This window comes from Hakea prostrata, chromosome 7, assembly GCF_041222555.1.
Source record: "Hakea prostrata isolate BN-2017 chromosome 7, UWA_Hpros_2, whole genome shotgun sequence".
NCBI classification, from domain to species: domain Eukaryota; kingdom Viridiplantae; phylum Streptophyta; class Magnoliopsida; order Proteales; family Proteaceae; genus Hakea; species Hakea prostrata.
Genome location: NC_142606.1, coordinates 23,420,383 through 23,446,976, shown reverse-complemented (window position 1 = coordinate 23,446,976; position 26,594 = coordinate 23,420,383). Strand labels below are relative to the sequence as shown.

Genomic DNA, 26,594 nt, shown 5'->3' with positions numbered 1-26,594 from the left:
TTGATCAACATCATGATATTCAATGAAAAACACCATGAATGCAAAGGAGAATGAAGGATCATGTCAAGAGGATCATAATCAAAAGATCAGAGATGAATACTATCATAAACTTAGATCTAATATACTAGAGAAATCATATTAGAATAATGATCATGCTTTCATGAAGAAATCATATAATCATGGCTAGAATCAAGTATGTGAATCATAGCATTCATAGAATGAATGGAGATTCATTCTAACTTGAAGAAGACTGTAGAAGAGGTGTTTGCAAGGTTGCAATACCTACTTCATAATCACAGGAAGCAAGAACAATATCAAACAAGAGTAAATCAAAGAGAAAACAAGAGATTACTAACCTTGAAGATGAACTAGAGAAGAGAAACTATAGATCTTCAAAGAGTTTTTCACAATCACCAAGGAGAGGCTTTGGAGGAGGTTTCCCACGTACACAATAGGTTATGGTAGCAAGGGAGGCCTTAGAATACGAAGTCTACTTAAATAGAACAGCAAAAGACCTGAAAGCAAGATTTTTCTCAGATCTTATAATCAGCTGGTTGACTGGCTTGGTCGACTGGCCAGTCGACTAGGGCAGTCGACCAGGCTAGGACAGCAAGCCAAGTCAAGGATTTGAAGGCCTAGATCAACTCAAATTCAAGTGGGTTTCTTCCTACATCTCAATTGACAAATCTAGAACAAATAAATACCTTCAAATCATGACCAAGAGTGCATTAGATCCATCAATTAATCTCTCCTTCCTCAAGGTACAATTTCTTATCAAACACTGCCAAAGCTTCTAAGTGTGGAGCACCATCATCAATGTCCATGGGTTCGGGGTCAAATACCATGTCTTCTACTGAGAGGGCTCATAGTTGTCTTCTTCCTTCACTTCGGGTCTTCGGACCTACAAACAACAAGGTTTCTAGGTCAAGGTTAGGGCTAGATTTCACATAGGCAAGGATGTCCTTTGCGCCCGTACATTTTCATCCTTTGCCCCAGAAAAATCATGGGTTTCGTGGATTTTGGTATCTCCCGAATCCCATTCATACCTAAACTTACCGGTTTGGTGGATTGAGTTCTCACAATCTAAATAAAATAAAACAAAAACAAAGTCAACAATGAAGTCTTCCATCATAATAAATTGGGAGTCAATTCCAGAAGTAACCATTGGGAAAGTTACTTTGTCACTTGTGACCCCAAATCGAATCGAAAAAGGAGAGACAACAATCAAAGCACAAGCGCAAGCACAAGCACAGGAACTATTTTTCGGCGAATTTCGCTAAATTCGTTGGTTTCGCCCCATGGTGAAACGATACCAGGAGGTGAAACGACATTTACATAATATCCCCGAGATATCGGCGATTTCTCCCGATATATTGCGATATATCGCCATTTTTTTATTTTTTTCGATTTTTATATTATTTCTTGCACTTTTTAAGCGATTTCTCTCGCGATTCTATCCCAATCTTACCAATTCTATCCCAATGATTCAAGACTCAAAAGTTAATGTGTTAAATGTAATTAGGAAAAGAATCTACATAAGAATAATTTATAGATAAGAAGACATTTTATAGCAAATCTTCAAGATTAATGAACAATCTTACCAACTATATTCTAGTGATTTAGTCCTCAAAAGTCAACATGCCAAATATGGTTAGGGAAGAATATATACATGAAATAATTTATAGAAACAATTTAAATTATGAATGGATTTTGAGAGTGAATGAATAATCATTCCAATTATGTCTGAATGATGTAGGCCTCAAAAGGTAATATGTTAAATATGACTAGGTAGGAGAATTTAAATGAAAGAATTTATAGAAAATAAATTAAATTTATCACATATTTGTATTAAATTAGGATATGCATCAAATATACCAAAATTATTGACCAAAAATACTCAAAACTATGGGCTAAATTTCCCATATGGGGGGAATCCAACCTTACCAGTAACTATTGAGTTTCACTTGATTCAAACCTCTTAATTCTATTTCATCTCATCTACCTTGTAACCCCTGTAGTCTCCAATAGATTTAAAATTCTTGCTCGTATAAAAAGAACATGTAACTGTAACAGAATCAAGTCTTTTTTTACCATCCATATCGATCGAAGATGTTCAGGAACAGTGCGACTTTCAGTAATCCTCAATTATACTCCATCAGGTTCTTTAATGACCAAATTCGAGCCACATTAACCAAAGCTGCCTCCGTCGTCGACGAATGGATCTCCGAAATCCAACGAATCCACCATGGCATAATCGATGGGAAGAAGCCCGTAGTGGGTCTTGATGTGGAATGGCGTCCAAGCTTCAGCCGCGGCGTCAGCAACAAGGCCGCTGTTCTACAGCTCTGTGTGGAACGAACTTGCCTGATATTTCAACTCCATTACGCGGATCAGATCCCCAATTCTCTCGTCAATTTTCTTAAAGATCCGAGTTTGAGCTTCGTTGGAGTGGGAATCGTGGGAGATGTTAAGAAATTATCAGCGGATCACGGATTGAAAGTTTTGAAGACAATGGATCTTCGTTTCTTGGCTGCAAATAAGTTGAGCAAGCCGGAGCTTAGGGGTTCTGGATTGAAAGGGTTGACAAAAGAGGTACTTGGAAAAGAAGTCACGAAGCCCAGGAAAGTAACGATGAGTAAATGGGATGCAGAGCAGCTCAGCTACAATCAAGTTCAATACGCCTGTCTCGATGCTTTTCTTTCTTTCCAGATTGGTAAGGTTTTGTTGCAGGAGAGCAAGAACTCGATAAGGAGAACAGACCTAAATTAATTCTTGGAAGACAGACATCTGGGTTTCTGATATTTGGAGAAACACCTGAGATTCTGGAACCTGATCACCAGTGATTTTTCCTGCCGTTTCCCTTTTTTAGCATTTAAATTGACATACTGTTCTTAGTGTTTAATGGCTGGTTGAATTTGGATGAATCAGAAATTGATTTCTAACGAACCCCCCTACATGGTAATTTGGGAGATTTCTTTTTCTTTTTTTGGGTAAAAATAATCTTGAATGGATGGAGCGGGCGGATTTATTTCATCATCTACTTGTTCATGTGCCACTTTCACCAAATACGTTCATTCATCTCAAACTTCAATTTTGAGTGCAGAATTTAGATTTAGATTTTGAATTTACGGGCATCATGTAAAAGAGTTTGTGTAAAAGAGATGTGCGATAAGCTTTCTAGCCTCTTAAGGAAGTTTTAGTGGAAAAATAAAGGAACCACATGAATAAATTGGATTAATTGGGACACGTTATGCAAATTAAAGAAACAAGGTGGTTTGGGGTTTAGGGACCTTCATTCGTTTGACAAAGCCTTAATGGCGAAACAAGGATGAAGACTCCTTACAAATCCAAACTCAATTTGGGCAAAAACAATGAGAGGAAAATATATGAAAGATTCAAACTTCTTAGAAACCCAAGTGTCAAAAAAAGCATCTTGGGGGAGGAAAAGCATTTTACTAGGGCGGGAAATTCTAAAAAAGTGTTTGATTCGTACAATAGGAAATGGCAGATCTACAACAGTGTTTCTAGATCTTTGGATACCCCATCTTCCCTCTGCCTTCTCTTCAACGGACCCAACCCCTTTTGGGACCTATTTTTTTACATGAGCTTATTGATTGGCCCAATAGAAAATGGAATTCTCAAATGCTAGATTGTTAGTTTAGCCATGATGAAAAGCAAGCTATTTTATCCATCCCAATTTTATTGGAGGAATTTGAAGATAAATGGGTGTGAAAGTTAATCTAATAATGGATCTTTCTAAGTGAAGTCTACATTTCATTGTTCTAGAGACACTACCAACCATTTTCAAGCGCAATCATCTCTCTCGGCAAATGAGAACTAGGGGAGACTTTGGAAAATCAAATCCTTGCTAAAAATCAAAACCTTTTTATGGAAGGCAGTTCATGATGGTATTGCAACTCAACAAACCTTCTTTACTAGGAAGAGTAGTCCTTCACCTCTATGTCTTATATGTGCTTCACATGTGGAAACCACTATTCATGCATTATTTCATTGTGAGTTTGCAAAAGCTTGTTGGAGGGCTTCTCCCCTTAGAATTGACACAAACAAATTTGTAAGTAGCTCTATTAATGATTGGTTGACTTTTTTGGATGCAAAAAATTTGGAGATTCTGGTCATTATAAACATATGTATATGATCAATAATATTCTTTGTTGGATTATTTGGCATGCAAGAAATGAATTTCTATTTAGTAGTAAGAGTGCTTCACTTTCTACTTGGATGAGTTACTCAGCGAAGTTTAGTGAGTGCAAGAAAATATTTCTCTCCAATAGCGTGAACGTCTCAACAAACAACTTTAGTGCTTCAAATGCAAATTTACATCACCTCAGACTTGTTTCAAGGTTTTCTCAAATGTTTCATGGACAAATCTACAAGGCATTCAAGGAGGAGCAACATTGTTTGGAATCCTACAGGATATTTTGTTCTTGCAAAAGCTACTTTTGCATTTGGTTTTTCACCACTTGCAGCAGAATTAGAAGCAATTACAGAAGCTATATTAGTTCTTTGTAATTTGCGTATTAACCAAGTTGTAATTTTCTTAGATTGCCTCATAGCCGTAAAGGCCTTAAATGGCCAGGTCCAGTCTCTAGATTGGCATTGGCCAAGTCATGGCTAGTCCAAGAAATTCTGAGGCTCTCTGCTAGTTTAGTTTATGTAGCTTTTTGCTTTATCCATAGATCTTGGAACTCTCTTGCTAATTTCTTAGCTCATGACTCAAAGAAATTTCAGCTTAATCGTGTTTGGTGACAGTCTCTGCCTTGTTTTGTAAACACTAATCTCCTTTCCTCTAGCATTAGTCTAGAGAGTTTAATATAAGTTCTTATTTGTTCAAAAAAAAAAAATCTCTCTAACAACTAACATGGTGGTCGAAAGTGCAATGAGTGAAATGTGTTTCACCAGATCACAGATGTCAAGAATTAACTCAAGTTCGGGGAATGTGATATAAACCTTGAATCTGATTGTATTTGAATGCCCGACCAAAAAAAAAAAAAAAAGATTGTATTTGAATGCTTGTAAGACCCACCCTCTCTTGTTTCATATAGTCCAATAACCACTGCAAAATTTTTTTTTAGTGAAACGATGATTTATTTGAAAGACTATCAAAAAGTAAAGGCCACCCTAGAAAAGGAGGAGGAGAGGAATCGCTCCAAAAATTTTGTTGAGTCTCTTCACCTTTAGAAGACAAGTAGTTTGCTACAAAGTTTCCTTCTCTTAGTGTATGTTTAAATTCAATCGAATCAAATGAGGCTGCTAGGTTTTGCTATCAAGAATGACCGATCTGATTCTCCATGCAGGGTCTCTACTCTGTTGCTGAATGAGTTTGATTACTTCAAGATTATCCCCCTCTATGATCAAGTTTAATAGACCAAGATCTCTTGCCCAACATAAAGCTTTACTAAACCACTGCAATTAGCTCAACACAAAGAATGTGATCAGTCCTTGTGTAGCCAGCGATGGCTAAACTAGGTTTGCCTCTACAATCTCTCCCAATTGTTCCATATCCTCTAATAACCCCGTGTTTTAATCATTGCAGTTAATAGAGATTCATCCATAGGGGGGTTTGGGCTATTGCAAGTGATGTTTTTCTATTTTTCCTTTAAGTGCATATCAAAAATAAAGTTTCTAACTAGAGACGAGACCTCATGTACTGTTGTACATACATGTATATCTTATTGTAGGGGGAAGACTATTATATATACCCAACAAGAATCGAACTTATGACCTGTTATTGAAAGGCATTGGTAATTGCTGACTAATCTTTCATCTCTAACCGGAAAGAGAAGCGCCTAACATAAAAAAAGAAAAGACAAATAAACAAAGGCCCCTTCCCCTCATTTTTTTTTTAATTATTAAAATAAGTCTATTTTGGACTCTTCTTTTTATTTATTTTTTTTGTTTGTCTTTTGACCCTCTTTTAGTATGAAATATCAATACTTGGTCTCTCCCCTCCCTTATATTAAAAGAAGAAAAAAAATTAAAGGTAAAGACAACAGATATATACGTCATTATGACCCCCCACCCTTGGAACACAATACTCTTATTTGATCCAATTGGATTGATTCCCTTCTAGCGGAGTCCGATTTGAAACAAATTGGAAAAAGGACAAAAAATTGAATAGATTCATGCTAATTAGAAATAGCATTTTGCAAAACGGAAATAATCCTAATGTTTAAAGATTATTATGATTTTCAATAGTATACCATCAAATAGTTGCTGTGGTGTAGTGGTTATCACGTTAGTCTTACACACTAAAGGTCTCCAGTTCGATCCTGGGCAGCAACAATTGTCTTTTTTTTACTTGCTAGTGTATTCTGTCTTAGTTTAGAAACCCTTCCCTCTATTTTTGTTTTATGATTTTATGATTAACTCTTTTGAAAAGGTAGTTTTGCATGGTCACTTTCTATTGTGACTCGTCTATTTTAAAATATTCAATGATTTAACCTTGTCAAACAAGACAATGGGGAGAACATTTTTCTTAATGCAATAGACGTGTATAAAATAAATTTTTTTCTAAAGATTCACATTAATACATCTTGACCTTTTCTTATTTCTTTTACCAGAACGAAAAAAAGAAAGTCCTTTTCTCATTTTGGTTGGATTTGGAGGTGTAAGTAGTTAAAAAAAATACATCTTTAGAACACTGAAGAAGCAAATCAATGTTCAAACCAACCCCATGGCTTTTCCAATAAAGTTAAAAATAAATAAATAATAAATTATTATTGTAGAATGTGAATATGACTTTATTACCACCGAAGTTGTCAAGTTTGTCATGAATTAGGTAAAAATGCTAAATCATATTTGTTTTGTACCATTAATGACCTACTCTAATTACTTTTTATCCAACTTAATTTATGACATTCTTGCACTTTTATCCAGCTCATGAGATGGTGAGAGAAGCTCCAGCTGCAAAAGAAAATTCATGTCAGCAACATACCTGGAATTTGAAAATTCCCAGTGACCATTCACACGCAACTGATGAAACAACTCTATGCCTATAGCTATAGGTACCCTTTCTTCATCTCATTGAAGCAAAATTCTGGTTCATTGAATTAAATAACAGAATTTTGATGGTTGTAAGACACTCATTCTGGCTTTTTCTTTACCTTTTAGTGATGGGGAAAATTCTTCATTTTAACCATCATGTAAGGAACCAAATCAGCATCCCTCAAATATGCTTGTGACTTTATAGAGTGGCCGTCAGGCAAAGCTAAGTAGAACAACAACCAGCCATATCAGCTGATACGATTCCTCACAATGGAAATATTGATATAGAGAATCATCCACAATAGTGAATGAACAAAACAGAAGAGGCTGTAATAGTGCACAAGGTTCTTATGTTTAACATAACGAATTGAGACTACCATATTAAAAATGTGATCAAAATGAGAATCTAATAGGAAAAAGTATACAATGACATCAACAAACGTGTCACCACTCATCACAACAAATGTTACGTACAAATTCAAGCTGTTAGCAAACTACCACAATCATACATTGTAGTCCTTCAACCGGACAAGCCATAAAAAAAAGACTTTTTTAACAGGACATACAGAACATATCTCTTCTTAGAGAGAGACAAAAATCACCACTAAGAATAATACCCAAAGCAACCCTTTTCAGTGTCATCTCAATCTCCTAGGTGTTTTTCCAAGGAACAAGCTCAGAATGCTGTCAAGAAAGAAAAAAATATCTATGTATATATCTATATAGACATACATCAACTATGACATTTAACAGAATATCAATTATGTGGTCACTGGCATTTGGTTTGGCCGCTTTCCTTCCATTGCATCTTTTTTCATTTGGCAGTTTCTGCAAAGGAATGGACCGTCCCCAGGCTTTGATGGAGGTAAGAAGATAGGTCCAGAATTGACAGAAAAACCATCACTTGGTGATTGGTCCGCTTGGCAGACAGCACACCTGAATAGCCCGGAAAATGTCCTGGGAAGATCCTTCCCCAACCTTGCAACATTGTAGCAACCAATCAGAAGGAAAGAAAGAACTACTGAGCAACATGGAGTGGCTCATGAGAAAAAAGGGTAGATAACATGGTACATAGAAGTACATTGCAATGAATTATGTATGAGCCCAAAACATGAGTGAGAATAATGAACATTACAGCAATAAAGACAGCCGTGCAGTAGAACAAAACATATATGTGAAACACTTCAACAGGCAGAGCGGTAACAACTAAAATGACTGATCTGTCTTGCTCCAAAAGTTATCCCCTAAGTCTTTGTGCATTAGGGAACATTTGGATGTGAAAAAAAAGAAAAGAAAAAACATGAGACAAGAATCAGGAAGGCACAGTGATTGTTGTGTCAACCTTTTCTCAAATTCATCCTTTTCTTTTAAGTTCTGTCTTCTGTTCTTGACATCTAAACATAGCCTTAAAGAAGATTGTCATGTAAAACCAAAAACTGTGTGAACATAATGGGACCTCTTGTCGGACTGGTTACCCATTTGGGTCCCCAAAAACAGTAGGGTTCAACCATTGGAACCACAATAACATTTCATGGGATTTATAAACACACGTACAACCATAAGATGAGTAGAGCAAATTTTCTGACATCAAATGGTATATGCGCCTATTCTCTTTTTTATACCCTATTATTTGCACAGACCCAGTCCTCTTCCTTACCACTATTAACACTCCCAAAAGTAAAATACAAATTCTTGTGGCTTCTGCATGTGTTCTTTCTTCTGCTCTCTCACCTGAATTCCTGCAGATTTATTTATTACCCTATCCCTCCAAAATTGATCGTTCAATTATGCTCAAGAACACTATCTAATGTCTCATAGAGACCGTCAAGTAGCTTGAGGGAAGGACTTAACTTTACTAGAACCTTACCGTTATTCTAGAAAGAACCCATAACCTCATTGTTTCTTATTAAAATATCCAACTCTAATTATATCCAGAATTAACGCAACATACATGCAGTTCAAGTCAAACTTCCAACAGACCAGCTTGACAGTCCATTCTCAAAACCCTGGGCAGAGCAAACAATCAAACCAAATTGTTGTTGGATTAAATAAATCAATCCATCTACTGTTTCTACGCTGGTCTAGAGCTAATGTTCTCTTTAAAGTTTCCTCTTTCTTTATATATCAATATAAATTTCCGTTTCTGGTTACTGAGTTGATCCAAGATTCAACTATACTGGACTTTCGCATCAATTTGCTTGAATATTTATTAAAATCAGATACACTTTTCAGTTAGCTTTCTCACTGATTTCTGAAATCCCGTTCAAACTTGAAATCTTAGTTTCTGGAAACTGATCTTTTTTGCGGGATTTCTGGTTTCAATCATCTATATATGAATTAATATGTCTTACTGTTTAAAAAGGCCAACTGTCCATCAACTCTACAGCTTTTGATTTATCCCAATCCAGTGGGTTTGCTCCATACCTTTAAATCTAATCATTAGATTTACGCTTAACATGCTAGTTTGTTTGCCCTGCCTAGTAAACTAATTGACTAGATTTCTGATTTGTCTGTTTCAATTAAGTTATCTAGTTTTCACTAATCTGGTCATATTCTTTTCCTGCAATCCTGTCGCTAGCTAATCTCCCACTGCATTTTCCTGGTTCCAGATTTGTTTGCATTAAAAACAAAACCAACAAGATTGGGGAAGATAACCTATAATCCAGTTATCATGAAATCATTCATGGGAAAGTCGACCTCATTTGAATTAGGACAGAATTCTCAGTTTGGTGAAAATAAAATTCATTGTTAAAACTAAATAAATAGTCAATAGTAATGTACCTCACAAGTGATAATGTAACAACTTATATCATTGTGATTTAATAATTAGTCAACCTTGACTTTGGTGGTAAGGCCTCTAGTTGTCAATAGAAAAGACAAAGGAGCAGATCAAAAGACCATGAAAGTGGAAGAAGCATCAACTTCTAAAGATTTTATGAGAAAGACCTCATTAAAAAGTGTCACAGGCACATAAAACAGGATACACTTTAATGGAACACTGCAAGTAATTTGATGATAGTATTTAGAAGCAAAGTTGTTAGGATGAGATAATAGAAACCTTTCAGCAAGTACTGCAGAACCCTCTTCAAATAGTTCCTCCACAACCCCAACAGAAGAACGTTTGCTAGTTGATTTACTTGTAGAATTTTGAGATCTTTTTCCAAAAATAAATGAAGTGAGTACATTCTGTTTCATCTTTGGAGTTGCTGGTAGAACAGAATGTTCAGGTGGAATGATGTCAACAACAAGGCAGGTTGTATCATCTTTCAGACCTCTTGACCTCAGAGCTTCCTAAAACAGTAAGGTAAATAAGAGGGAAGCAAAACAAAGTAAATAAAAGGGCAGATAAACTGAGCTGAAATTAACATAAGTTATACATCACCTTCACAACCAGCGTTGCAGAAAGCTCAGCAGACAAGCCCCGGCAAGATTTTGCAGCGGTCTCAGACGACAAAGCATCCCAGATTCCATCAGACGCAATAATTAATCTTCCCCCGACATTTGAAAGCTAAGGAAACATAAAGCAGCAAAAGTAACATCCTTAAGTTTAAATATCACCATACTAAAAGCAAACTTGACAACTAGAAAGAAGAATTTGTTTTTGCCAAGTGTTCAACCATATCAATCACCTTAACTTGCTTCACGTGTGGTATGGGAACAATGAATTCCCCTACATCCATATCACCAATTGACCTGGAAAGGCACAATCCACCAGGCCAGCAGCGAAGAGGGCCAACCTTTGAAAGAAGAATGAGGTTAAATTCCTATCATATATGGCAGACAAGGGGGAAGTATGACAAGACAAAACCTCTGAGCAACAACCATGAGTGAACAAGTTCAAAACTTTTCTGTTTATACCTGTGTACCTCCATAAACATTAAGTCTTCCGACTTCACCGCCACTAGCAGTCACACGCTCCCTCTCTTCAACATTCTCTTCTAGCCTGTGATCTACTGTCAAGAGAGAAACTACACCCCCAGGCGTGTCCAATATGCATCTAGAATCCCCTACCGATGCAACTGACACAGTCCATCCATCAATCACAACGAAGGTAGCTGTTGTACCAGATGTTTCTCCTATGGACGACATACCAATATATCATCACAAAGACACCAGAAAAGAAAGGAAGCAATGAAGAAACATTAAATAAACGGTTCATACTCACCTTTCCGTTGAAATTCTATGTCAGTCTTCACAAAACCTGCAACCAATGCCCGAGGAAGTGAATGAAGCCAGTCTTCCGTACCAACGCCCTGAGGAATCGCATTCATGACATTATTAAGTAGATTCTCCTTAGCATATATAGCAGCTGATATGCCATTGTGCCCATCAAAGATCTGCAGAAAGAGTCAGAATTCTTTTTAATCAGCATGGAGAATTTGAGAAAAACATACGTGCAGGCGGCAACCAGAGAATTGAGGACGAGAAAGAGTACCGCAAATACTGAGAACGACGATGCTGGATTGCCCGGAATCCTCTCACAATCTGTCTTGATAAGAAAATAATCCTCCCCTTTCCTGGCTAGACCAGCCTGTCCATACTTGATGGAAGGTTTCTCAACCTTCTCGCTCCTGAGCTCGCGACCGATCAAGGTAGCGAGTGGAACCAAGGGAGGCTTCATCGTTGAGACTTCGTTCTGATTCATATCAATCTATAATTCAAACATCCCAAAGACCTTCGCACGAATCCCCTAATTCATTAAAATGAATATCATAAGGGCCATTCACACGACTTCGCCGTCTTAATCCAACCAAAACCATATGTATCAACCAAATGATCCAAATTTTCCCTATCGACAATCTACATTACAGTACAATAGATTTAACTACGAACAACAACAGAAAACAGCTATCAGAAGAACCCTCAAAAAGTCAAGTCAAGCAAATTATAGAAACCCTAACCTTGCAATGTGAAACACCACATTTCTCTAGAAAGTCGTCATCGAGCGAAATTTGGTCGCAACGACGAAGTGACAGCTACACGGAACGTGATAATCACAAATCTTTCATCTCTGCGGCCATTGGAGAGTTCGTCAGCCAGATTCTGAACACATTAGAATCGGATCGCTCAGACCTTCAACCAAATGCTTCTCTTTTGAACGGAAAAAAAAGTCGTCTTCAAGAAATATAGCGAAGAAAACTCGACTGAACCATTTAATTACGAAACCCTAGAAAGTTTCAGTAGAACTGGTTTTACAGTGAAAGAGAAGACACGGTCACACGCTCTCAACGCTCTCAACGCTCTCAGTCACTCTTTCAAAATTAATTAATTACGTGAAAAATGGTGGGTACTTTAGCTCGTTTTAGTTTCAGCCAGCTAAAGGTTCACTTTACATCCGGTTCGACGATTCGATGTAAACCGCCGGTTCAATAAAAATCCAAGTACAATTCATTAGCCTGTTTGGTTATCTGAATGACTCAATCCCGAGATTTCAAATCCCTACATTCATGAATCCAAGATTTATACCTGTTAAGTTTTAGGCCTGTTTGGTTATATGAATTCAAAATTTTTTAAATCTCTGGATTTATAAATGAAAATTTATACCTTTGTTGTGTTGTGTGAATCCCTTGATTCATGAAATCTAGGGATTCACCTTTTTACGCTAAAAATGTGAATCTGTAGATTTATGAGTATGAAGTAAAATCTCTATATTTCATCCCTACTATAAAAGCGTTAAACATTTGAACATTTACAAAATCATCTTAACGGAACTCTCCGAACCACAGATTAAGGTTAACCAAACAATTAATTTTATGAACCATGACTCCATAGATTTGAAATCTTCCAGACTCAAGTAACCAAACATGCCCTTCAAAACACTTATGGGTTAATGCATCCACGATTTTAGTTTTTGCCTAAAAATGTGAATTAAACCACCCTAATTTTTGAATTTTGGGTGAAATCTATAGATTTTATCCTAAGTATACAGATGGATGATATATGTGAATTCACGCATAATAACTCTACGGAACTCTTTAAACTTCAATGGATTGGAAACCAACCAAACAATTGATTTTTTTAAACTATGAATCCATAGATTTGAACTCTCATTACATTTCAAATCACATGTAACCAAACAAGCGATTCGAACGGTTTAAACTCAATCTGGACGTATTAAGGATAAATCCAACCTAACTTGAACCTAACCTTCACTTTGGGTTTCAAAAACCTGAGACAAACAGGCCAAATTTCAAGGGCGGGTTTTGCCAGATGGATTGGTGGAGCCCACATAAAGGGTCTTTAAAAGGAAAAAAGGAATAAATAAATAAGATAAAAACTAAAAAGCACCTAACATCACTAAGATTTTTGGGTGACGTGTAATTCATCACTTCTACCACTTTATTGGTTGGCGCCTGGCTGTTGATATTTCTATGTTAGGAATAAGTCTTAATCAAGGGAGGATTTTTCTTACTACCAAAAAAAGGACGATTATTACCAAAAAAAAAAAGGGACGATTTTCTTTTAAAATGCCAGCTATAAATTTTTCTTTTAAAATAACTGTCTTATTCCCAACAGCTGTCCATGATTTTATTTATATATATATAAATTATTCATAAAATTGAAATGATATTAAAAAAAATATCTAAATCATGAATCCAAATAGTGGAATTAGGTTAAATTATTAAAAAGTTTGGTCTCAAAGCAACCTTCCCTAGAAATGAAAGAAAAAGAACGAGGCTTAAAGTTTTAGGATAATAAAAAAAATATTCTGAAGAGTTGGTTCTGTATAGTCTCGTCGTTCAGATCAGTTGGAGGTTAGGTTCACCAGAATAGTTCATCAGCTGGATTCAAATTTGAACGTGTAAAATATGATAGTGGATTGAACCTTACAGAATTGCTAGAATCTTTTAAATGAATTTATGTTCCTTTTGAGAAATTTTTGCATTTGGTTTGTGACATTTGGAATTTATTTTTGAAGTGTAAGTATTCAATTGTTATACATGTTTTGAGGTGTGCGTACTACTTGACCTAGTTCTAGTTCTTGTAAATAGTGGCCGGTAGGAGATGTTCTCGAATGTACTTGCACTCAGTCGTTCTTGTTCTTCAGGTTTTAACGGATGATTTCCGTCAGGGGTAAAAGTCGAGATTTTCATTCAACGAATTGGATCCAAATGTTAAAACCTGAAATCATAACCTAGATCAAACTCACCTAATTTCACTCAAATTTGATGATTACTGATTTAAATTAGGATTTGGACATATCATAGGTGAATTCAATTTGTGATCTATGATTTATTTGACTAAATTATAATGGTCGACAACATCACAACCACTCTAGGAACTTAAAGCACTAAATTTATAATCCTTTTCTTTCAACACCATCATCATCATCATTTTTATCATCAATGTAAGCTAAGCAAGGGAATGGATTTGTTACATAAAAGCAACAAAGCACAAATCGGTCATGAACAAACTTTAAAGCTTTGAGGGTCCATATATAAAGTTCCTGCTCAACCTTAGAGTGAAATGTCATTCATTGTTTATCAAGAATAGCCCATGATTATGGATTAAGCATGTGAAACACCTATCATTTGTAACCATTAATTATGAATAATAACATTGAATTAGTACTAAAAAATGATTATCATGACGATTTGTGACAACATTATAAAATAGGTCAACTAGGAATTATATTGGGTTTGAAGGTCAAATGAGAAATTTTATATGTTAATTTTTTTTATTTTAAATTAGTTTTAGTTTTTCTTTATTCTTTTTAGTTAATTTTATTTTTCGGAAAAGGTCCCCCTCGATGCTAGAGTGAGAATTCCTTTTCTACCATAAAAAAAGAGTGGGAATTCCTTTTTGGACCCTTTGACACCAAGTACATGTTGCACCCACATTGACATTCTCTCAAGCTCTATTTACACAATATAAGATGTTGGCATTCGTATCAAATTGGCCACATTAGTAGTTTGTGTTGGTATCAAAACAAGCATAATAGACACAACAGTTGAAAATCTTAAAATAAGAAATCGAAAATTTCATTGAAATCGTTCATTTGGAAAGTTCGCAAAAAGCTAATCATAAGTTCTTCCCTGCTCGTGGACAATAAGGTCATTATACTTATTGTTGACTTTCTGAAGAGACGAAATATAACCATTGTATATCTTTTTTATTAAAGGTTGAATCGATCTTTAGAAGAAGAATTAAACAAATGATTAGGATACATTCTAGGAAAATGAGACTTCCATAGAAGAGAAGCAAATCAAACACGTTCATAAAAAATCTCGTAGAATCAAGAATGAAGTTTCATTTTGTACAAGTCAGATCATGAATTAGTAACAACTCCATCCATCTGTTGATTGGTACTAAGAATAAAATCCATGGTTTCTAATTCTCATAAATGATTTTTTTTTCTCATTTGGTATTTTAGAAAATTTCTATATCTTATTTTAGGAACAGAATATGCTAATTTACACAAATCATCTTGTCTTGAGGCTCAAGTAGGGGCTCACCTGCACGATCCAAGTTTGAATAACCTATCTGTTTCTTAATTTTGTCTTTGACAGTGTCAATGTTCAACAAGTTTGCTGTCCTTAGTCTTCATACCAATAATCCATACAGCTCAGTTGTAACTTGTAAGGAAGAGGTCAACAGTTCAATTTTTCCTTGGGTTTTCATTTTTTTTCTTTTAACAAATGCCAGAGCAGATCAAGTTGGCAGTGAAAGTGAATGGGGCTGAGTGGACAGAGCCAAATCTGTGAAAAAGAATGCTTCCAGTAGAAATTGAATCTAATGGGGATGATAAATATTAATCCCAGTTAATTCTGAGTTTCTAAACTCAGATGCTCCTTTGATCTGAGGTGTTTCTATTGGGTCCAAATTCTTAAAGAACTAGATCTGATCTTGATCCTCTATGATCTGGCTCAAGTTAATCCTATAACAAAAACCCTGGCAGGGGTCATGCATATTGACCAAATTCTCATAGGCCCTAAAATCCCTTGCAAGTTCTAATGGATTCTTGTTTTTCTTTGTTTGGTGAGGCAGAACTCAGAAAGAGGGAAACCAAATAATAATATGTTGAGGTCTTACAATGGTAATTCATTTAATTACAGTCATTTTTCAGGCATATTGATCAGCCAGTCTTTCAGAAGCTATGAAAACCTGAAACCCCAATGCAAGCTCAAATGATATTTGATTTCCTTTCTTTTGGTGAGGAAGAACAAGTAAAAACAAAATTACAAATAATGCTTATAGAAACAAATGGAAACTAAAAAGGATCATCACACCAATTGGGATTGCTGCTACTAAATAGGGATAAAAGCCACACAACATAAGTGTAGAAACCAGGTGTACACCCTCACAAAAAATGAGATATGGGTTCACACTGACACACTCTCATGTTATAAACCATGCAGACCCTATCTAGATGGTATCATCCGATGTATTGCCATTGGCATGGCATGGAGATTTCTCCCCTCTTTGGTGTCTTGGGGAACTGTCAACCCCACTAAATAATATCAGCAACTTGAGTCATTGCTGCCTCTCACTATATTTGAAAACATATCTCTCTAAGAAACCTGAAAACCACTTGCCTTCTTCGCCATTTTAGGAAACTACTTCCCGTTTCCAACTCTGCGCTTCATGTCCACAGACACTGGCTGCCTTCCACTCCGATGTAATGAGGGTTTGCGTGATGGTGAAGGACCTAATGTTGAACTCCTACATATAAAAAAGGAGCAGAAGAGTAGCAATCAGTAGACTGTACAGGGGAAGCAAATAATGTTAGTGACTTGGTTTACATGTGAGTATTTATGATGTAGTTGCTCCAGTTCTGTTGCCACATGGATTACCTTATTTCTGAGCTTTTATATGCCTTGGATTGAGGTTTCTTGATCTTTGATCCAACTCCATTCGGTATACTGGTCAATTTTGGATTATTGAATTGCCAAAGCAAGTCTGGCTCAGACGAATCACTGGTTGCAGCCTCAAGTTCATCAGAATCACCAGCTGAAGCCATGTCAAACCGGCTTCTCTGAAAATCATAATCGTGGCTCTCCTTTTTGTTACCTGTGATTTTGTTGTATTGTTGTTCTGTGTAGACCCTAGAATCGGGGAGAAATCTCTGGAAGAAATTCTCAGGCAACTGCACATTTTCACCATCCCAATGCCCCAATGATTTTTCATCTCCATATAAAACTTCCTGCCTGTTAACCATGACCTTATCTACCCAATTGTCTGACCCAATTTCCCTATCATCCTCCTTATGGAAATTTTGTTCAGGTCTACTGGCTTGTGGCCATGGAGGTGAATTCACCAATAATTCTTGAAGATCAAGGCTTGGCCTTCTTTGCCTCATCAGAGAATTACTCCTTACCTATCAAATGAGAATATCAAATTTCCAACTTCATATTTATTCAGATAATAAATTCATTAGCAACTAATAACAGAACAATCCATGGTCTCAACTTGAAAACTATCTAAGTGTACACTTTCAAAATGATATGTGAGGCGAGTTGATATGTACACTTTCAAACTTTCCAATTAGATTCTGTACTTGAAAAGTTTAAAGAGAGAGGGGGGGGGGGATGTGGTATATCAAGATACATATCCCAGGTTGCATTTTGAAAGATATTATTACTTCCCAGAAGACAGAAATCAGAAGGTTAGGCAAATTGAGTTACATTAACGAACATTTAATTCACCGTTTACTCCAAATGCACTTTTGTAGCTACAAGCAGAGATTTTCTATGTTTCCTTTTGAAAGCAAATATCAAGTGTCATTGCCTCAAAATACTTTTTGTCTAAAAGAGGGGGAAAATATGGTTCTTATATGCATAATAAATATGAAACTATGAGTAGAAAATTAATAAAATTCACCCAAAAAACTACAAAATTAATAATCCTAATAACTAAGAGCACAAGACTTTACTACATCGAGATGTATAGGCGAAATTACCTGTAAGTTACCTACATCCTCCATTGGTTGTCGGCGGTTGTTGTGACTAGCTGGTATATCTCCACCTAGTAATCTGCTAGAATGCAGAGGTGATGAACCACCAGCCTTCACTACATGCTTTTCAGGGCTGCAGTGTGTGGGATGCTGGGTATGCTCAGTTTCTCCCTCTTTCCTTGCTAAGGCTGCTTTAAGACTAGTAATCTGAAACAAGAATCAAGAATAGGACAAATTTCTTTTAGATGAAAAAATGAAGCAAAACTAGATGCAGCTCCTATAACTGTCAGGCAAAGTAACAGAAGAAAGAATGTATAAGAACCTGGTCTTTGAGTTCTTTGACATCAGCACCATCTTTGTTTACTCGGGCGGCACCAAGCTCGACCGTAGAAACACGTTCAGCAAACTTGAGCGTACTAATTGTCTCCCCAATAGCATCAGGTTCAGGGCTAATGTGAACAAACATTAGTGTCTTGGCTTGTCCTCCTATACATCATTAAAATAAAAAATGTGAGTATCCAAAAGAAGAAATGTAGCTTTAAAGTTCCAATGCGCCAAGGAGAAAAGAGATTCATATTCTTATACCTAGAGAATCCTGAAGTAGTTGTGTGAGTTTACTATTCCTGTAAGGAACATGTGAATTCTTTTGGGCAAGGGATGAGATCACATCGCCTAGGGCAGAAAGTGATTTGTTAATATGCTGAGCTTCCTTTAGTCTGTCTCCCGTAACTTCGGATTTGTCAACCCTTTCACTCCCAGCCAGGTCAACCAAATGCATACACCCACGGAAAATGGATCCAGTTGTCATGTCTTTGCCTTGAACATGAACAGTCAGGCAGCTGCAAGAAAAATTAAAACAGAAATCAGCGCATCACTGGACATTTCAATCCAAATACGAGATATAACAACTCATATTCATACCTATGAGATCGACTACTATGATCATTGAGGGCTGTTGCACTCACTGCTCGATTTCTTTGCCCAAGGTTCATCAGTTCAAAAACATCAAATGTTGATGCAACAGGTACTAGACTTGCATCTGGTACACTAAGTCCCCTCTGAGAACTGTTACGTATTTCTAATGTGTTCAACAGTTAAGGAATTCATTTCTCTCTTTAGGAAGTAGGGGTGGGTGATGGGAGAAAAAAGCATCCAACTTGCTCAAGTATAAATAGAAATTAACCAAATGTTGAGAAGGATATCTTTTGTTCAAACCATCAGTAACCAGGAGATCCCGTACTTGTTCATTGTAAATTTCAATCATCTGAACAGAAACCTCATAACAAAAGGTATCTTTCCTTTGTTCTGATAGAAGAAACAAATCATTCAATGCCCGGTAATTTACACCTTGACTTTTCTCTGTAAGATCTTTTGGCCCAGTCTGGATATACAAACAAAAAGAATCAGCTTAAATTGCTTGCACATCTTTGAACTGTCACAGCTAGTGAAATGAAAGAAAATGATGATACCAAATAATAGTGTCACACAATAATTAATTGATAGATATATACATATACATACATTGATCCACAATTAGGAAGTCTTACCATAGTGTATGTTTTTCCTGATCCTGTCTGGCCATATGCAAATATGCAAACATTATAACCATCAAGAACTGATCGAATTAGGGGCTGAGTGTCTGAGAAGACTTCCTCTGCAATGAAACAAAAAATGAGTAGGTGGTACTTGAATTCCATAAGTGGGGAAAAAATCTGAAATAAATGGAAAACAAACATGATGGGGGGACCTTAGTGACCTTGAGTTGCAGCTGGACCAAAAACCTTGTTAAAAGTAAATGATCTTCGTCCTTCTTTTCCGTATTTTGAAGGGGTAACTATCGTAATATTTCCTTCTTCTATATGATCGATGCAGCTCAATCGGTTTGGTTGCCCATGCAAGAAGGGTCTGACTCGGCAGTAGACCCTGATGCTTCCTAATATTATAGTGCAAAATAAACTGATAAATCTCTTTACAGGAACAGGAAGTTCAATAAATTGTGATAATGAGCTATAAAGGTTGTTCGAATTATGGCATTACCTTTAAGGTCTTGTACTTGATTATATAATTTGCGGTTCTCTTCAAGGACCTTGTGGTATCCAGAAGCAGCATGAGCTAGACCATGCATATGTATACCTGGGATGAGACAGATTTAAGATAAAAGAAAATCTTTGGTTGTAAATAAGCCCAAAGAAATGGTGGAAAAATCCCTTCGAGTCTCACCAAGAGTGCTCAAATCCTCAAGGCATTTCCTCTGCATAAACTGCATCCCAGCTTTTGTTTCACAAAGAGTATGTCTCAGTTCCTGACAAGTTACATGCATAATTATATAAATCCTGTCGCCGTCAAAGAATAGCATATCTTTTTTTTTTTTGGGATAAGGCTGAGTTGGGTTGAGTTGTGCTGTGTTCACATCAATGCATACCTGAATTTCTCTTCCTTGTAGGTCAAGAATCAACTTCTGCTTCACGATCTGTTTTTTTGACTCTTCATTATGGATAGTTTTTCCAAAGGAGCATTTCTCATTGTTCATCATTGTCTCATTATCTATCTCAACCTTCATATCAATGTAAGACAGTAAGAGATTACTTAATTAAAATCTATGTAATCTCTAAACATCAAAAGTCTTGCATTATACAAATTGTATAGCAAAGCCATATCTCAAATTTTACTTCAAAGGACCTTTTTATAAAGCAGCATACCTTCACTTCACAAGAAGCAGTCTTTAAAAGGGATTTGTTGCCATTAGGTGCAGACAGATCCTTTACAGCTGTTTTCATCTGCTGGGTCATAAAATATGAAAAAAGTAAGTAATTACAATGAGAACTCATGAATCCCATATTTGCCAATCATAATTGGAAAACGCTTGAAGCAGAGACGAGCGATGTTATCCTCCACAGATACTCAAATTGTTGACATAGCAAAGAAGAATCCTTTGCATGATTATATCCTCAAAATGGTAGACGTGGCAACAGAGAGGTCTTTGCCCTTATCCATGGAAACCCACCACCCCACTCACAAACGCACAATCAAAATAAATTCAGCGTTGGGAGGGGAAAGTTATTTGCATAATAGTAAAGTGCATATAAAAGGAAGCTTACCAGCTCATTTTGACTCGCAAGACGTCGCTCAAACTCCTCCATAACCATACTTAGCAATGATTCCACCAACTGTTGCCAGCAAAACAGTAATATAATTCTCTTAGGATCAAGAATTATAAATAGATCATGAATAGTCTGTGCAAAGCATGACTGCTCAAGTCCAGATAAGTAATAGAATTAAAGGAGAAGCCAATCTTAATTAAACCATCATACACATGGAACACAAACAATCATCAAACAATGAGGTGGTGAAACTTGACGATAAGGAGATCCCTCAGAGTGATTGTTTTAGGTTCCTAGGTTCAATTATAAATAAAAGAGGTGATATAGAAGATGAAGTTTCCCTAATAATTTAAAGTGAGTGGATGAAGTGGAGAGGTGCGTCCGAGTCTTGTGTGATCGATGTATTCCATTAAAGCTTAAAGGAAAATTCTATAGGACCGTCGTTCGACCAATTATCATGTACAGTGCAGAATACTGGGCTGTTAAAAAGAATCATATAGATAAACTTAGTGTAGCAAAAATGAAAATACTAAAATGGATGAGTGGCAAAACTAGGAAGGATAAGATAAGAAGTGATCATTGTAGTTGGTCTAGTAGTTGCTCTAATAAGTGATAAGCTTCGAGAAAGTCGTTTAAGGTGGCACGACCACGTTCAACGGAGACCTATAAATGCCCCTGTACGGAAAAGTGATATAACCCAGATTGAAGGAACTAGAAGAGCTAGGGGCAGAGCTAAGATAACCTTAAGAGAAGTGGTTAGAAAGGATATGCATGCTTAGGCCTTGTATCTAGCATGGCCTCAAACATAACTGATTGGAAGGCAAAAATCCATGTAGCCGACTACACATGGAACACAAACAGATAGATTTGGGACCACATCATTTTATGGGTCCGTATCTGCAAGGCCCAAATTCTAGAGCCATTTTCTGGACCACTCACCATAACTTTTGTACGATCCAACAGTTTGATGGTTGGGATCATTTACTGGATTCTTGGACTAGGATGTTATAAATGTTGTACTACAATCCTCTGAATATGTTCAAGAAACACAAAATACAGTTTTCCTCTGCCATGTAAGTTAGTATTACTAACAGCAAGAGATCTTACCGCTGGAACTTCCTCAGCCTTCTTGTCTGATAGAACTTCACGTACAAGTGTATTCACAGATTGAGAGGTAGTCTGCAGATTAAATATTGAATGTAATTTAATGATCACTGCATTCATGTCACATGAAGCAAGTCCACAATATAACTGCAAATAGTAAAGCTTACCAACCATTTCTGTTAGATCATGAGCAAGATCACTGTTTAAGCTTTGTTCAGAAGATAAACAATCCATGTATTTCTCATTCATTGACTGGCCCCTTGATAATGAGTTGGTGAAAAGTTCAGAATTTTTCCTTACAACATACTTCCCTGAGCTTGTGGATTTCAAATTTCCCCCAAATTTTGACATTCGGTTTCCACCACATTGTTTGGATTCACCGTATGATTTAAGTGCCAGTACGCAGTTGACAATCCTTGAAGATTTCCCTCCCTGGAAATTTAAGGAAAGACATGGAAAAATGATAAGGTTCAACTACGAAGATTGTACTTCTGTAATCCAATCCACTCATCATTTTACAGTGTAGAACTTTGATCTTTAGGTAAAAAAATCGTCTGAATCCATAAGAAAACAATGGGGAGGACACATATCAAGGATTGATTGTTCAAATTTAAAAATTAAGAAGAACAGATACCTGTTCCAGATCGGATGCTTCAAAGGTAGGAAGCTTCATATCCTGCACAACTACAAGGAAATTCCTCACATTTTCGAAGTACTGATATGCTGATAATGCAGCTCCATCAGGGACAACAGCTGTGACAGATGGACTTTCCACAACCTGGAAAATAGTTGGAAAGAAGAACATACATATAATATAAGCAACAGAAGAAGGGTTCTAAACCAGTAAGAACCAGAGGCAATTTCATCCACCAACCTTTGGAACTGCCCCAGGCTGAACCTTATTGAGAACATTGCAGAGAATTATCCCACTTCGTAACCCAAGTCTGAATTCGTCCTCAGAAGGCTGAGCCGGCAAATCTTTAGCTGCAACCACCCCAACCATCTTTCGCAGCCACCCAGCAGCCTCATATCTTCTGAGTGCTGAAAACGATGTTGAAATCCAGTTAAGACAAGAAAGGTGAATTTAAGAGGCACTTAATTTAAATTTAGATTCTGTAGTTGCTTAATAGTTCTTGAAGTTCAAGCTAGAACAGACACGAAATGCAATTGCGAAGAAGGAAAATATGGAGTGAAATAATGAGAAAGCAGAATGGAGAGAGACCTGCTTCCTCTGCCTTCCTCGATGCTAAGTCGTTATCGCTGAGTCGACTCCCGTGCTGTTGAAGAACATCTTCTACAACAGAAGCCATAGTAAAAGACAAGATCCCATCGGTTGCCATTTTCGCACCCAAGAAGCAACAATTCTCAAAACCAAATCAAGCAAAAATAAGGTATTGCGTCATCCGCTGTTTTGCTTCTAAAATGAGAATCCGAGCTTTACTCCCAAGACTACTACGATCTCAGATCAGCAAAACCCAACAATATCTTCAAGAATTAACAGCTTTCCTGACAACCCAATTCAAAAATCGTACTAAGAATATCTTTCTGGTGCTTCAACAGAGAGAAGCGAACAAATGACGAAGTTGAAGAACTAAAGTATATGGAGACTAGTAGGAAAGCAAGATGAACAGAGAGTGAGAGAAAAAGAGAAAACAATGAAAGTGCATAGAAGGTGATGTGGGGTGGTGTTCTTTTTCCTGTTCGGTTCTTTCTTCCTTTCTCTTTTTCTTCTTCTCCAATACACTCTGCAAATCGCTCTCAAACCTCAAAAGCTTCTCTCTCTCTCTTTTACATTGCTCGTTCTAATATTGCTTTCAAAAGTAACATCAAACCTCACTCCGAACCTCCAGGCTCGGAAACTGAACCTTTTTTTTTCTCTCTCTTTTTTTTTTTTAATTTGAAATTTCCATTCGATGCCTAAGTCTAATTTTATTGGAATCGGATCAAGACCCGATTCCGGGTTTTGTCCATTTGAATCGGCTGGACCCTCAAAACAACCTCACTTTTTTTTGCTGGGTTTGCTTTGCTTCAATTCAATACCAAAAGAGGAACCAATTTCAATCTGACAGAGAGAGATTGATGTTGGTGTCAACTGTCTAATGGTCGGTTCGCACCTAAAACCATCTTCACTTCACCAAACTAAGATTCATCTTTTGCAATGATACTGAATTCAGTTACAAAACTCCTAAGTAAATGGTTGAATATTCATGGATAATCATAATTTTTTTTCTTTCTAATTATCAGATTAATATTAATATTTTTGGATACAGTATGTTGGAACCCTAATTGACACTCCAAGCAAACTATGAGTGCATCTCCATGAACCTGATCAGGAACTATTCACAGGAGACAAAAAGAGTAAAAGCCGGCCGATCTTGAAGATCGAGAAGCAACCTCCGATGATCAAATTAGTAAGTTGAAGTAATATTTTCCCTAGTGAATGGGGGTATATACTCGTAAACTCAGAAGTTGCAGAACCTGGGAAACAAATTCACTAGCATTGGAATGAATGACAAAGTTACCTTCCCTGAGATTGGTTCATGATTTTTATAAATTGACCTTTTCTACCGGACGAATAAATCTATAGTTGTTTAGTCCTAATCATTGGATCTTTCACAATTCGTCTCAATCAAAGTCCATAATGTGGCTAGTAACGACTTAATATTCTTATTTCCCAATCTATATCGTATTTTCCTTTGTGATCCTTGTTGGATTATCCAATGGATTGCTATTTCCTATTAGGATAGCCCCTCAAGCATCTAGCAAGTTTGTTTTCACAGATAATTTCCTATTATGGGTTGGATTCCTTCGGTCTTATGTTTTTCTCCTGTGGACATGTGGTTGAACCCTGGTCTAGCCAACTTGACCATTTATTTGGAATTGAGTCCAAATTTGTACAATAAATTGTATAGAGAATAAAATAATACTAAACTTTGGACTAATACAGTATGCACGTAGTTAAGTCGATCATAATTGTTGATGTGTTCATAAATCACTTGTCTAAGTTACCTAAAACTCTCTTTTTTGGGGAAGAATATTTAAAGGATAAGAAGGGGTCATCTCATTAGTCTATTTGAAATTATGAACTAGTCATTTTCCATAACTTCTTACTTATTACATTAACTAATAAGATCCCATTATCTTAAACATGCTTAGTTAATTTGGGCAAAGATTTTTCAAAATAAAAAATGGGTCCCTGAGGTTTCAAGACATCTAACTATTTAACAACCTTCCCTAAAGGAAGTTAGAACTTACCAACCAAAATGTGACTGTGGTTACAAATGCTATAATGCTTTTTCTTCACCCTTAAACAAGAAAAAAGCATCACCAGCAACCTTTTCCTTAGTTTATAGTTTCAAAGGAATATTAGAGATAATTACTTAGCTGTAATATTATAAAGAATGAAAAGGATTGCTTTAGGTTTAAGCTTAAACATTGTAGCAATGGTTAGAGAGAACTTAGATAAATAAATAAATATATACCTAGTTTTAACAGTTTCTCTAATCTTCATATTCAAGGTTGTTGACAATGGTCAAGCTTTACTGGTTGTAGTGTAAATGGTTAATTGAAACATTGAGAGAAGGACCTTTTACCTACCAATTTAAATTTGGTAAAGGTACAACCACCATATGCAGTGGACTGGCATATAACTCAACTGTTTAACCTAGAAATTGATTTTGGGAAATGATTTATGGTATAGAAGTACTATACTTCACTTATGTCAAGTGGTCAAATGGCTATATTACTTATGACTATTCCGGGTAACCTAGAAAGTTATTTATGGGTTAGATTCCAATGAAGTCCTTAGTTGATTGTAAATCGAAACATGCACCTAGAATTCATTTAGTTCAAGTAATCAAATAGTTCTAGGGATTAATTTTCATAGCTTTAGCGAGGCTATGATCCATTTGTGTTTAACTATTGAGGTGTTCGCCACTCATAGATGAAATTGGACTTATTGTTGAGTATAGCTCATGCCTCACATTGTGTTCACACGGTGCCCGTAGAGAGTCCATGTTTCTGTAAGACTCAGAGTTTCTTTACAGTTTGGACTTGGGTTCATGAATAGCTGTGACTTAGGGTTTCTAAGCGCTTATATATGTTATCTTGTAATCGAACATTGAATATAGTAAAAAACCTTATGTTGGACGTAGCCTCACATTGAGGTGAACCAGGGTAACATCCATGTCTCCTTTTCTTTCTTGTTTTCTATTTGATTGTATGTGATTGATCGCTCTAATCTTAACACTTGATGCTTTTCACTACTTAAGCCATAAAAAAACAATGTCAATCTTGGAGAAGAATCTAGAAAAGACGATGTCTAACGTGAATAGTTCTCCTAAATCGATGTCAATTTGCATTTTCTCCAAATTGGAGCTTCTGCCGTCATGTTTGTTTATCACATACATTCAGGAGACGCGCACTCTAAACACTGACAAAGTGAATCCCCAAGAATTTATTACAGTAAAGAGTTAAGAAGTTTTGGTATC

The 26,594-nt window shown here is 36.4% G+C and overlaps 3 protein-coding genes and 1 non-coding gene across 6 annotated transcripts; 2 read left to right on the top strand and 2 right to left on the bottom strand.

Annotated features, from left to right (window-relative positions):
• The first annotated feature begins 2,085 nt into the window (after nucleotides 1–2,085).
• LOC149010668 (3'-5' exonuclease-like) lies at nucleotides 2,086–3,175 on the top strand. Its single transcript, XM_089163619.1, has one exon. The coding sequence runs from the start codon at nucleotides 2,110–2,112 to the stop codon at nucleotides 2,767–2,769; it is 660 nt and encodes a 219-aa protein (XP_089019745.1). The 5' UTR covers nucleotides 2,086–2,109; the 3' UTR covers nucleotides 2,770–3,175.
• Nucleotides 3,176–6,230: 3,055 nt separating this feature from the next.
• Nucleotides 6,231–6,303, top strand: TRNAV-UAC (transfer RNA valine (anticodon UAC)). Its single transcript has one exon. It is a non-coding gene; the product is annotated as a tRNA-Val (tRNA).
• Nucleotides 6,304–7,314: 1,011 nt separating this feature from the next.
• Nucleotides 7,315–12,271, bottom strand: LOC149010666 (putative protein phosphatase 2C 5). Of its 3 annotated transcripts, none has more exons than XM_089163070.1 (8): nucleotides 11,907–12,271; nucleotides 11,441–11,830; nucleotides 11,171–11,342; nucleotides 10,864–11,081; nucleotides 10,635–10,742; nucleotides 10,388–10,513; nucleotides 10,064–10,296; nucleotides 7,315–7,983 (listed from the first exon to the last, which is right to left on the bottom strand). In XM_089163070.1, exons 2-8 carry the CDS (start codon nucleotides 11,648–11,650, stop codon nucleotides 7,767–7,769), a joined length of 1,284 nt encoding a protein of 427 aa, XP_089019196.1. In that variant the 5' UTR covers nucleotides 11,651–11,830; nucleotides 11,907–12,271; the 3' UTR covers nucleotides 7,315–7,766. The 3 variants fall into 3 exon arrangements, with proteins under 3 accessions (XP_089019196.1, XP_089019198.1, XP_089019199.1); XM_089163072.1 differs by having other exon boundaries at nucleotides 11,441–11,805; XM_089163073.1 differs by having other exon boundaries at nucleotides 11,441–11,695.
• Nucleotides 12,272–15,566: 3,295 nt separating this feature from the next.
• Nucleotides 15,567–23,879, bottom strand: LOC149010665 (kinesin-like protein KIN-14I). Its single transcript, XM_089161272.1, has 19 exons — nucleotides 23,327–23,879; nucleotides 22,979–23,145; nucleotides 22,739–22,882; nucleotides 22,276–22,536; nucleotides 22,108–22,179; nucleotides 20,998–21,066; nucleotides 20,599–20,676; nucleotides 20,322–20,453; nucleotides 20,120–20,201; nucleotides 19,937–20,032; nucleotides 19,656–19,832; nucleotides 19,447–19,553; nucleotides 19,102–19,280; nucleotides 18,821–18,982; nucleotides 18,485–18,738; nucleotides 18,222–18,385; nucleotides 17,906–18,106; nucleotides 16,800–17,323; nucleotides 15,567–16,668 (listed from the first exon to the last, which is right to left on the bottom strand). Exons 1-19 carry the CDS (start codon nucleotides 23,442–23,444, stop codon nucleotides 16,563–16,565), a joined length of 3,093 nt encoding a protein of 1,030 aa, XP_089017398.1. The 5' UTR covers nucleotides 23,445–23,879; the 3' UTR covers nucleotides 15,567–16,562.
• Between the last annotated feature and the right edge of the window lie 2,715 nt (nucleotides 23,880–26,594).